Below are 12,986 nucleotides of genomic sequence, written 5' to 3'. Positions count from 1 at the left end.
GTGCATCATAAAGAGAAAGATGTGACAAAGAAGACCTAAGCCAGTTGAACAAATAGAAGCCTGTATTAGACAAGACTGGAACAACATTCCTATTCCTAAACTTGAGCAACTTGTCTCCTCAGTCCCCAGACGTTTGCAGACTGTTATAGAAAGAAGAGGGGATTCCACACAGTGGTAAAAATGGCCTTGTCCCAACTTTTTAAAGATGTGTTGATGCCATGAAATTTGTCAGGCTTCCGGCCTTGACCCTTACGCACAGAGATTGTTCCAAACTCCCTGAATCTTTGGATGATATTATGCACTGTAGATGATGATAACTTCAAATTCATTGCGATTTTTCTCTGAGAAACGACTTTCCGATATTTTTCAGTGCAGCATTGGGGAAATTGGTGATCCTCTGCCCATCTTGACTTCTGAGAGACACTGCCACTCTAAGAGGCTCTTTTTATACTCAATCATGTTGCCAATTGACGTATAAGTTGCAAATTGGTCCTCCAGCTGTTCTTGGTGAAGGTGTGGCTTGATCCACCGACCATCTGATCAGTACTTCAGTTTTGTATGCCTGCAAGTTCCATTATACAGTACAGATGAACCAGCCCTGGTTGCTACTGAAGAAGTTGTGCAAGTACTGCTTGACTACATGTCATTTGCTATAGCCAAAAGAGTGGGCACATCACTATGAAAAGGTTAATCACTGCTACTGAAAAAAGAGCTGGAAGGTATTGAAAGTAAAATGCAGAATTATTAAATATTAATTATTAATAAATATGCAAAGTGATAATATTGACCAAAAAAAGTTTGTGCCCTCTGCAGGACAAGTAGACACAGATTTTAGAATAGATTTTGAGGCAATAGGTCACATGACCTGGAAGGTATTTAAGTAAAATGCAGAATTATTACATATTAATTATTAATCAAAAATGAAAAGTGATAATATTGACAAAAAAAGGTTGTGCCCTCTGCAGGACAAGTGGACACACATTTTGAAATAGATTGTGAAGCAATAATTCGTTTATTTATTTTAAATATCAATGTTTATAATATTAATATTATCCGTATTTCAGTCGGACAGTAATTTGCAGACGATCCCTAACTCGCGCAGTAGGCGACTTGCTTTCGCCGGACTCTTGTTAGCGAATCTTTGCTACAAATCTGGTCGCCGGAGCTCGAATATCCAACGTCCAACGTCAAACCAACTTCACCGCGGTTCTTCACCATTTGAAACTACGAAGACCTTCCAAAACAACACCCACTATAATGTGGAGCCTACTTTGTGGCACTCATTGTTGTAAACAGAGACGTCACTTTCATTCCTATGAGCAGTGTTAATTTTGTAAAATAATCATCCCTGAAAGTTAGAGTCGGAAACTTCATAAACACCTTTTGGGAAATATTTTCAATCGGCTTTGATTTTTTTTTACGGTGCCTGAATTCCCGCATCTCCATCATGTCTAAATAACACCACTAGGGCGAACTCTTAAGCCGTGAACAATCCGGGTTTGGTCTTAATGTGTGTTTCAGTCATGTAAATCTTCATTAACAGAAGGTGCTGCAGATGCTGCACCCTGATCAGTAAAATAAGGGTGATTAAATGACAAGCCTTACATGTAAAAAAAAAATATATATATATATATGTTTTAGGTGACATGTTCCAGTCGTGCACTTGTAACAGAGGTGGTGATTTCAGCTAGAGACAGGATGTGTTGCAAGCATGCGTGACACAGAAGCTCAGTTTCCTTTGCTGTAAGTGAGCCGCCACGGGCGTTCGATTTCAGCAGCAGAAGCAGCAGCAACTCCAGCGCATGCACCATGGGGACTGTTTTACTCGGAATATTTTTTCTCTTAAAAGAAGCCCTTTGCATGGCAGAGTACAACTTTCCCGGTGTGATCAGACACATGGCTGTGGGGAACGGTAAGGTGTTCGTTGTTACCGACTCTAGGCTGCACCAGATGCGGCACAGTCTCTCAGAGGAAAAGTTTAGAGAGATCTCAAACAGCTCGCACTCGAACGCAGTTAGCATCCTGTTACCCTTCGAGGCGAATAGAACCCTGATAATCTGTGGGACCGCGGAGTGTGGCTACTGCGAGGTGCTGGATATAAACGACATTACCCAATCTATCTACCGGGAGATTAATCTACCGCTTGTACCACGTGTAAACGAATCATATGTCGCGTTCCTTGTCAATTATTCTGCAGTTAATGGCACCTACATGCTGGTAGGGAGAGAGAATGAGAATGAGAAACAAAAGGATGGGTGTGTAATTGATGGCGAAGTGAATTTGCGCAACACTCTCCAAACTCAGCCTGGTGACATTTTCTCTAAAACAGGCAGTGTTGATAATGCCAACATTAAAGTTCCTCAAAATGTTTACTGGGTTGACGGTTTCCAGGCATCGTCACAGTCATACCTTTTCGCCAACAAGATTGTCAAAAGCAAAGTAAAGGTGTTTTTCTTAAAGCTGAAAAACGAACAGGACAAATCAGCTATGATGAGAACTCTGGAAGTTGCAGCTTTACTCTGCTGTGAGGACAAAACTCGCCACAAACTTGTCTCCTCTGGCTTTATCTCTACTGAGACCTCTGTTTTATGGATGGGAATATTCACTGCAGAAGATCCACACCACCCTGAGAACACTGCACTGGCTATTTTCAACATTACTGCGATCCAAACAGAGCGTTGTTCAAATGTGAAAGATATCCCATGGGACAGTCAGGTTTGCAATACTTAGAAAGTTGTCATAAACTGTTTAAAGCATGCTGGCATAGACCTGTTTATAATTAAAAATTTATGTAAGTAATAACTTTTATGTAATTTAGATCATGTAATGTTATTACAACTGTTTGTCTGGTTTCTGTAATACAAGATGACAGCAAAACCATTGGCTGTGGTATTTAAACACAATTCAATGACATCTGTGGCAGCAAAAAGAAAAGGGTCTTGGACTGGGATATACATTGGAACTGCCAATGGGCAACTGATAAAGGTCTGATTTTCTCTCTCTCTCTCTCTCTCTCTCTCTCTCTCTCTCTCTGTTTCATGTATGACTAATGGTAAAACTACAAGGACCAGACAACACTAGGAGACCATTTTTGCACAAGCAAATAATTTTTGAACAATTGAAGACCATGATAAATAAATAAATTAATACATACATTTTAGCAAACTTACATTTTCATCAGGAAGAAAACAGCACATTTTCTAAGTTTTTTATTATCAGTAGCAATTCTTTTATAGTTTAAATATGCTTACATCTGTCTAGAATATAATGTACACACTTTCCTGTCCACACTGGTGACATGCAAATAAAATTTTATAGTGACGGTCAAATGCCATATGCTAAAATTCCCATAATAATTCCAAACTTTGTTTTATATGTGATATTACAGTTTGTGCTGGACACAGATTACAAATCTGGTTGTCCCAAAGTGCTGTACAGAGCTGATGATGACAGGATGGTGTTTCCCAAAATTCTTTTTGACCCAGTGGATCATAATTATATCTATATAGCTTTGAGAAATCAGGTAAGTTGAAACTGATCAGAAGTGTGCCAGTACATATGGATTTATAAAATGAAACCAGGACAGGTCATTAATTCTATTAAATATATTTTACACACATTGATGGATATACTGTATGATTTACAAATAAAGTCGATTTAACATTCTGTGTGTTCAATGTAAAAGTTAACTCCTAATACCAATAAAACCCATAACAGAAATTTAAGCTTTGTGTTGTTTTGTGTGTGCGTGCGTGCGTGTGTATGTGTGTGCTCCTGTTTTGTAGATTAAACGTGTTGCAGTGGCTGAGTGTGGTATGTATAGCACTATGACAGCCTGCATTGGCAGCATGGACCCTTTCTGTGGGTGGTGCGGAAACACAAGAAGGTAATTTTCTCCTCTGCGGGTAACTTTCTCACCTAATCTCTCACTTTATAAACATTTATGTTCGTTGTTCATTTTTTTAAAAGCTTTTTTTCGTTTGCTCGTACTCAGACTGGCTCATGTGCTTATGTCACCACCCTGCTGCAGTGTAACCATACTGTGGTAAAAAGCACATATTGCACAAAATGAAATAGTCATATTTAGGGACACCTGTGCAGTTATGCAGTTACTCAATTATTCAGTCAAATGGCAGTGGTGTGAAGAACAAAATATTGAGTCTTCTCAGTGTTGGTAAAAGAGGTCATGGGGAAAAAACTGTGGTGAACAGAGAAGCATCTCAGCATGCACAAAACATCAGACATTATGGGTTGCAAAAATCAGAGGTTATCATGGGCACAGATGGATCTGAACAGCTGAACAGCTTAAATTAATATTTAGAAATCACCTGGTCGTTTCCAACCTGTGCCCATGATAACCTCTGATTTTTACAACCCATAATGTATTCACATGGTATTCACATAATTAATCCTCTCACAGTATTGGATAAGGCATGTTTATTCCTTTTCTCCTATTTAATTTGTCACAGCTTATAACCATCACCTTGTAAAGTTTGTTGTCTCTGTCTCAAAAAAAGTGATGTTATTACACCATATGGTACTAAAAATGGTCAGTAAAAGGTGTGCACATAGTAACCTGCAGGCATCACAGATGAGCAGGTTGTGCAGAATGTTGGTGAAAAAAGTCAGCACATGTTGTCTGTTGTTTTTTTACCGAGGAAAATCAACCATTTCCATAATTTATAGCATAAATTCTGTGCAATACAAGATCTAACACTTATCAGCAATAAACACAATGAGGCAAAAACAAAAACTGGCAAAACAATTACAGTATATCGGACACTGTTGTTTACCTATAAATATGTTGTAGATTTTCTTATATATAACCTGGTGCTTTTTTTTTATTAGCACAAGAGTTCTCACCAGCATGGTGCCACATAATGCAGCCAAGTGACCAAACAGTGGAAAAGAGACTTTTAATGTTGGATTTAGAGTTTATTTATTTTTATAATGATTACTGGACTGAGAGGAAACTGGGAAGTTATAATAAGGCTTGTTAAGATATGTGAAATATGAGAGAAAGATTTTGGGCAGGACGACCCATTACTTGATTATAAATAGTAGGGTTTCATATTTGTCTATTTTTCCCTTCTAGATGCTCTATGCAGGAGCAGTGTCCAGGGACACCTTGGATATCCATGTCTCACGATTCTTTTAAAAAAAAGCTGATGTCCTTTCAAGTGGCTAATTTGACCTCTAGAGAGGTAAATGTTATTGAAATATCAAAATAGTTTATGTTTGGGAAGATGCACATTGTTTATCCTTCTGCTTATCCTTCTCTTTTTTAAATTATCATTGTTGATCTTTCTTAGATCAATCTGAATCTACAGTTACACTTGAATCCTACAGAAAGTCTTCACTTAGCATGTACATTTAAGGCAGGGGGTGTGGATCTGTGTAATGGCTCTAGCTCTGTTACACACGGTCCCAAATGCTCCTGCAGTTTCCCTGAAAAGCACCTGTCTTTTGATGGTCAGTTTTTTCACAGTATTTTTCAGATTGATGTAATTCATATTCCATTGTATATGCTTAGAAAATAAATTATGATTATTGTGTAGAATAAATCAATTTTGGTTAACAATAGATAACTTTGTTCCACTTCCTCAGGTCTCAAAGTTACAGTAATCGTCACTGTCAGTAATCAGACCCTTACAGAGAACCTGACACTGAGGAGCTGCCCAAACATCACTCAGTAAAAAGATTCCTCATTTAAAACTCAGTAACCAAGAATCTATTACTACAGGATGTCAAAAGTCTCCATACATAGGGCCATTTAATACTTTTTAACAAACTGTAACTTTATTTAAAAAGTTTTTTGTAAATTTATATCTAAAACATGATTGTAAACACACACACAGGGTGGTATATCCCACTCATGATGAACTTGTGATCACACATCTGGTCTTATGGTTGTTATTACCCCTTGAATGCATACCTTTAATTATCTTTAATGCTGTGAATGCCATGGAATATAAAAATAATTTTAATACATAAAATAATTTACAATTGCGTACTAGTACTGTTCCTACTAACACTACAAATAATAATAATCATAATAATAATAATACATTTTGGAAGACATTTTAAAAAGATTACAATCTTTTGGCACATTTAGTAGAACAGGCATTGTCAGGAAGTGTCTGGCAGATTTTTTTTTTGGTTTGGTTATCTCAAACAATGCTTTTCAGGATCTAAATATGTATAAGCCCCTTAATTACAAAGGTCTATGCATAAAACAAGTTCAGACTTAATTAAATCTAAATCAAGGAGAATGTTTTTTATAAAAAATCTCATGCTCATGCTTGTAGCCTATCAAAAACATTGGTATTAAAACTGTTATTCTGAAGGTATCTGGGCCATCCTACCAGACTGTATGAAACATACAACAATCAATGCCTGAAACTGAACGTCAACTAACAGCAGTCATTTTCTGTTAATTGATCAGTACAACTGTTGTTTAGTTGTGTGTCTACTAATTGTTCTGTGATAAAAATAGATACTGCCATGTATGATATTCTTGATCAGGCCATCAGTCATGTGTTTGATTTAGTATAATGTGTATTTTACCATTTAGGTGTGCAGTCTGTGTCTCAGCTGGATGTAATTGGCAGAGCCAGACATGCAGCTGGGCTCCTGAAAATGCACTCTTCAGACTAAAACAGGTGAGTCTATGGATTGTACTTAGCTACATATAGCATACAATTGAGACATGACACATACATCTCACTAATGTCTAGATTATTTTTGGTTACTTTAGGTGAAATATTCTGTATATGCTTTTTATAGGCTGTTCAAGTTTTTCTCACTTTTTTTGAAAAAAACATTTTGATTATTATTACTGCAACTATCTGACTAATAGAAAACTAACACACTTTAATCTTTTGTGTTATTTAAGATACTATTTATTTTTAGTCTTATTATTTTATTCCTATTATTTTTCATTCATTTTCTTTCATTATAGTCGCAACACTCACTTGGGTCATTGTCTGCTTCAATAAACGTTATAACTTATACCTGTGTTTTGTAATGTCTTCACTATTTGTGTTTGTATCTATCATGTGTTAGTTGCTTTTCTTTGTGTGTACTGAGAAAATTCACTGTCTTTTCTTATTTCCTGTTTTTTATGTTTCCTTAAATGTAGTTACTTATATTTAGTGCAGTTCTGTTTTGTTTTGTTTTTTGTTAGTTTTTTAAGTTAAAACCTTTTTGGCCCTTATAAAAGATCTAAAAATATTTATCATATATATTTTTTTATTAAACAAAAACAAATCACTAATGCCCGAAAAAAATCTGCATTAATGCACAAGCACCTCACATGGTTGTTTCTAATTTACATTTTGTTCCTGTTTTTATTGTTCACTAATTTAGTGGTGTGCTGTGCACAGCTAAATGTAATTCTGACCACAGTCAGTTAAGTACAATTAAATATAGTGAACTAAAAGTGAGCTAAAATCATCTATATATTCCACACATATCTACACATGTACTATTGTGTTTCGATTAATCTCTTATAATAAAACTCAAAGCCATTTCTCTGCTGGATATTGGAGTCACTCATACACAGAAGTTACATCTGCCAAAATAAGCCAGACATTTTGAACCCATTGCACATTCCAGTCAGTCTTTATGCACACACATTTACACATTATAGCATGACATAAGAGGAATTTTAAGTATTTGAACTATCTGTATTGTTTTAAAGATGGGAGAAAATAGGAGAAATCAGAGGAACACTGCACAGACACAGGGAGAGCATGCAAAACTCAGACTCAGACCAAAGCTCAGAATCAGAATCAGAAGGAGTTTTATTGCCAAGTACACTTGGACATATAAGGAATTTGTTTTAGTGACAGAGCTTCCAGAACAAAACAAATGACAAAACAAAACAGCAGGACACACACACAAAAAAAGGGTGACATCAAACGGAGTAGGGAGTGAGATTCTTTTAAATAAGTTACATAAATATCTGTGGTATTACACAGAATATTGCACAGTGGTATTTCTCACAATATTGCACATATATTTATTGACAGTGAGAAGAATGTTTAGCTGTTCATGAGGTGAAGGGCTAACTGTTCTATTTATTTACATTATTTTAAATCAGATTTGCAGTGTATATGTGCCATTTGCAGGAAACTCTATTAATGTAGTGATATATTTGCAACACAGTCTGTAAAATTTTTATTTCAATGCTGTACATAAATTTTCACATTTCCCATTGATATACAATATCATCCTGACCTGTCCTGTCCTGTCATATGTTTTGGGCTTAATATCTAAATAATTCTAAATAAGTATTTTGAAAATTATATATTTACATTTACAGTTGGTTTGAGCTATTTTCAACTAAATGATTTAATTAGTTTCTTCATCTTCTTTATCTTCTTTCAGTTAATCATGATGTCTTTTTTAGAAAATCATTTACCATAGAAGTTTAGTATAAGACATTAGAGGTATCATAAGTATTAATACTGAAAACCATTAAAATACATCTCCATCCCCTTTGCAGGATAAATGCAGTGAGTCCTCTAAATTAGGCAACATGGTAAGTTATATATGGAACTGATTACACAGCTTTAGCGGAAATATGATTTCTGTTGGTAAGGGGGAAGTCAAGAGATGTGAAAGAGGAATTGAGTTTGTGTTCATCTGACCTTTTAAAGATTTTAAAGCTTTCACAAGGCATTTTTTTGGGGAAGGAGCTTAGTATCCTGATTAATGCCTTCAGTATTGGATAAGTTATTTGATATTGATTAGAATGGGATTTTGTGGTCTTATGTGAAATAATTTTCCATTCATATACTGAACATTCCCAACACTGAAATTTCACACATTTTATGTTTATGTATACATTTCTTTTGGTAGGTAACTTATAGTTTTTACTTTTTTTATATCAACTGTAATTTTAAGACAATTAATAGAAGACAGGTTACTTCACTATATCAGGGCCACCATTATGAGTGTCTCAGATAATAGCTATAAAACCTGCCATGCAAGGAAAACCCTTACTCAAAGACTGATATGAAAGCTTGAGGATAGCATTGTAGAAGAATGTTCTTTGGTCAGACAAAACAAAAGTTTAACTGTTAGGCTGTAATGAATAAATGCGCTGTATTGAGAATAAGGGGTAAAGGTTTTAATCTGAAGAACACCATCTGAACCTAGTGGTGATAGTAGAAGCAGTATCATGTTGTGGGGCCATTAGCTACAGTAGAAAAAGGAACTGGTTTCCTTCAGAGAATAGATCACATCATGGTGCAGGAGGATTATCTAGAAATTGTAATGTAACATCTCAGGACATTAAACAAAAAGGTAAAAATTTAAGGTCACAATTCAGTCCAAAATACTAAGAAAACCTTTAAAGTTAAAACAGAATGGTTTTAAGACAGCAAAGTATTGGACTGACCATCACAAAGCCTTGAGAAGCCTTGAGAAAATTTGTACGCTAAACTGGGAGAGTATATCTGAGAAAGGAGGCTCGCAAGTTATACTTGTTCTGTCAAAGCCAAAGTAATTATTTACTTTCAGATGCTTGTGAAAAGTACAGTTTAATTTGGTTTAGTTTAACTTTTGACCCAATGAAAATCCAATATAAATTCTAATTAAAATATACAGTACAGGCCAAAAGTTTCACCTTCACTCATTCAATGTGTTTTCTTTATTTTCATGACTATTTACATTAATAGATTCTCACTGAAGGCATCAAAACTATGAATGAACACATGTGGAGTTATGTACTTAACAAAAAAAGGTGAAATAACTGAAAACATGTTTTATATTCTAGTTTCTTCAAAATAGCCACCCTTTGCTCTGATTACTGCTTTGCACACTTTTGGCATTCTCTCGATAAGCTTCAAGAGATAGTCACCTGAAATGGTTTCCAACAGTCCTGAAGAAGTTCCCAGAGGTGTTTAGCACTTGTTGGCCCCTTTGCCTTCACTCTGCGTTTCATCTCACCCCAAGCCATCTCAATTGGGACTGTAAAGACCTTTTTTTTGTTAAGTACATAAATCCACATGTGTTCATTCATAGTTTTAATGCCTTCAGTGAGAATCTACCAATGTAAATGGTCATGAAAATAAAGAAAACACTGACAGATAGATGAGAAGGTGTGTCCAAACTTTTGGCCTGTACTGTATATTTTTTATTTCACTAATGTTTTTTGTCTTTGTTAGCCAGAGATTCTGTCCCTGCAGCCTAGTGAAGTTTCCTTTCATGGCACAAACAATGCTGTGATAACAGGGAAAAATCTGGATCTGGTTGTGAAAGTTCGCTTCGAAGGTTTTATGGCCTGCAGTTTTACGGAGTAACTACCTTATTTATGTTATTTTTTATATAAATTACTAAATGTCTTTTGTTCATATGTTTGTAAACAGATTTGATATGTTCTGTTAATCTACTCTTCCCAGGACACCAGTGTTGGAGCGCTTTAATGACACACTAAAGTTCCATATTCCCAGTGGAAACAAAGAAACTGTGAGGGTGTGTGTGGTGACAGAAGATGGACGTTGTCACAGCAATGCTAGTGTTACGTATGGCTCCCAGCCCATCTGTACTGGATTGCATCCTGGAGTCACCTGGTCCAGGTAGAACACAGATAAACAACAATACATTACTTAACTTTTTATAAAATTATATATATATATATATATATATATATATATATAATAATACAGTGAAACCTCAGATTGCGAGTAACACGGTTTGCAAGTGTTCCGCAAGACGAGCAAAGATTTTTAATACATTTTGACTTTACGAATTAACAAGTTTTAGTTTACGACTACACGTTTTAGTTTACGAGTATCATGTATCACGCATGCGCTTCTTGTTCTGATGCCAAGCGTTATGTGATCACAACAAAGTCAAGGTTTTTTCTTTCTCTTGTGCTGCGGAATTGTGGGTAATTGTCTTCCCTTCTTGGTGCACGTCTCCTACTGGTATAACTAACACCCATGCGCGTGTGTACTGTTTACTATAACACTGACCACATGTGTGCATAAAACATATTTTGTTTTGTGGTCTGTATGCATGTGTGTACAGCGCGTAATAAATAAAGCAAAAGCAAGTCTCATTAGAGAGGTTAAAAATCCATTCTTTCTCTCTGCTCAAGGCTCAGTCTGTTCTTTGTGTCTGTGTGTGCGCGTCATTGGACAAGGTGCCACACACACACACAGCCCCCCCCCCTACTTTCACCCTTACAGACACACACACAGACACACACACACTCTTTCTCTCTGCTTAACAGAAACACTGCTCTCTCGCGATTCTTTTTAAATCAAATTCAAATTTTATTTGTCGCATACACAGTCATACACAGTACGATATGCAGTGAAATGCTTAGACAACTGCTCGTGACCTTAAAATAAAAGACTATGAATAAGAAATATATTTTTTATTCATGAAAAATAAAATAACAGGTAAATTTAACTAGAAAGAATAAAATAAAATATAAAATTAAAGTTTAAATAAAATAACTGTATAACAAAAATATACAATCTAAAAAATATATGAAGAAATATAGAACAAAAAGAAAACAGCTGTATAAAGTAGGTATGCATTTATGTCATTTTTGTGGAATGAAGTTAAAATAAATGGTAAAAAAGAAAATGTTAATGTCCAGGGTTGTGCAATCCACATATTTAAAGTGTCTTGTGCAGTGCAAATATGCTTAAAGTGATTTATTTAAAGTGGCTTGTGATAGAGTGATTTAACTAATGACCACGAAGTGTAGTTGTGCAGTGGCTACTAGTGTAAACGATTGTCCAGAATGTCCAAAGTGAGTGTAAAAAAACATATGAATGAGTCAGTACTGTGTGGTGTACTGATTAAGAGACCGTATCGCCTGTGGGAAGAAGTTTCTTCTCAGTCTCTCTGTGTTGGCCTTCAGGGAGCGGAATCGCTTTCCTGACCTTAAAAGAGAGAACAGTCCATTGTTGGGATGGCTGAGGTCCTTCACAATCTTCCTGGCCTTGGTCCAGCACCGGTGAGGATGATGTGCTCTGCTGATCGTAACACCCTCTGTAGAGCTCGTCTGTCCTGCATGGTGCTGTTCCCGAACCAGGTTAAGATGTTTCTCGTCATGATGCTCTTTATGGTGCAGGAGTTAAAGTTCCTGAGCACCTTGAAGGGCAGTCTGATGTCTCTCAAGCGTCTGAGGTGGTAGAGATGCTCTCTGGCTTATCCAGAGCGACCTACAAAAAGTGCTTTAAAGTTTACATCATTGGATACATACTTACACTGGGTTAACTAGGTTAATAACTAAGTGCCATTAGTCCAACACAACTGGGAAGAGGTTTTTTTTTTGGGGGGGGGGTAGGGTAGTTCAAGTACTGGAGAAACAGATGCGTTTTGAGTCATCGTTTAAAGATAGTCAAAGTCTCAGCTGTACGGACATCTAGAGGAAGTTCATTCCACCACCTAGGTGCCAGAACAGAAAAGAGCCTGGATGAATGCCGCCCTCGATCCCTGAGAGATGGTGGAATGAGGCAAGCAGTGCTGGAGGATCGGAGGGAACGTGGTGCAGTGCGTGGTGTGATTAGAGCAGAGAGGTAAATGGGTGCTGGGCCATTTTTAGCTTTGTAGGCAAGCATCAGCGTTTGAATTTAATGCCGGCAGCTACAGGAAGCCAGTGCAGGGAGCGGAGGAGTGGTGTGGTGTGGGACAACTAGGGAAGGTTAAAAACGAGACGTGCTGCTGCATTCTGGATCTGTTGCATGGGACGAATCGTGGACAGAGGCAGGCCTGCCAGGAGTGAGTTGCAGTAGTCCAGTCTTGAAATAACAAGGGACTGAACAAGCACCTGAGTAGCCTGTGAAAAAAGAAATGGGCAAATTCTTCTGATATTGTAAAGAAGAAATCTACAAGAGCGAGTAAGGTTAGCGATGTGTGGGGAAAATGACAAATGATTGTCCACGGTTACCCCAAGATTGCGGGCACTGGTTGAAGGAGTGATTTGGTTGTTGTCCAGGGATATCACAAGGTCTTGA

The 12,986-nt window shown here is 36.7% G+C and overlaps 1 protein-coding gene across 1 annotated transcript in view; it reads left to right on the top strand.

The window, feature by feature from the left end:
- The first annotated feature begins 1,671 nt into the window (after positions 1 to 1,671).
- The window catches only part of plxnc1 (plexin C1), a 54,361-nt gene continuing 43,046 nt past the window's right edge, over positions 1,672 to 12,986 (top strand). The window contains exons 1-11 of the mRNA XM_053485799.1: positions 1,672 to 2,715; positions 2,866 to 2,985; positions 3,389 to 3,523; positions 3,786 to 3,886; positions 5,096 to 5,204; positions 5,313 to 5,472; positions 5,608 to 5,692; positions 6,575 to 6,662; positions 8,510 to 8,545; positions 10,176 to 10,306; positions 10,410 to 10,586. Of these exons, the coding sequence (XP_053341774.1) occupies positions 1,810 to 2,715; positions 2,866 to 2,985; positions 3,389 to 3,523; positions 3,786 to 3,886; positions 5,096 to 5,204; positions 5,313 to 5,472; positions 5,608 to 5,692; positions 6,575 to 6,662; positions 8,510 to 8,545; positions 10,176 to 10,306; positions 10,410 to 10,586 (2,048 nt within the window). The 5' untranslated portion in view covers positions 1,672 to 1,809. The remainder of the gene's footprint in view (positions 2,716 to 2,865; positions 2,986 to 3,388; positions 3,524 to 3,785; positions 3,887 to 5,095; positions 5,205 to 5,312; positions 5,473 to 5,607; positions 5,693 to 6,574; positions 6,663 to 8,509; positions 8,546 to 10,175; positions 10,307 to 10,409; positions 10,587 to 12,986) is intronic.

Source organism: Clarias gariepinus, chromosome 2, assembly GCF_024256425.1.
Source record: "Clarias gariepinus isolate MV-2021 ecotype Netherlands chromosome 2, CGAR_prim_01v2, whole genome shotgun sequence".
Lineage (NCBI taxonomy): Eukaryota > Metazoa > Chordata > Actinopteri > Siluriformes > Clariidae > Clarias > Clarias gariepinus.
This window is presented reverse-complemented; position numbering and strand designations above follow the sequence as displayed.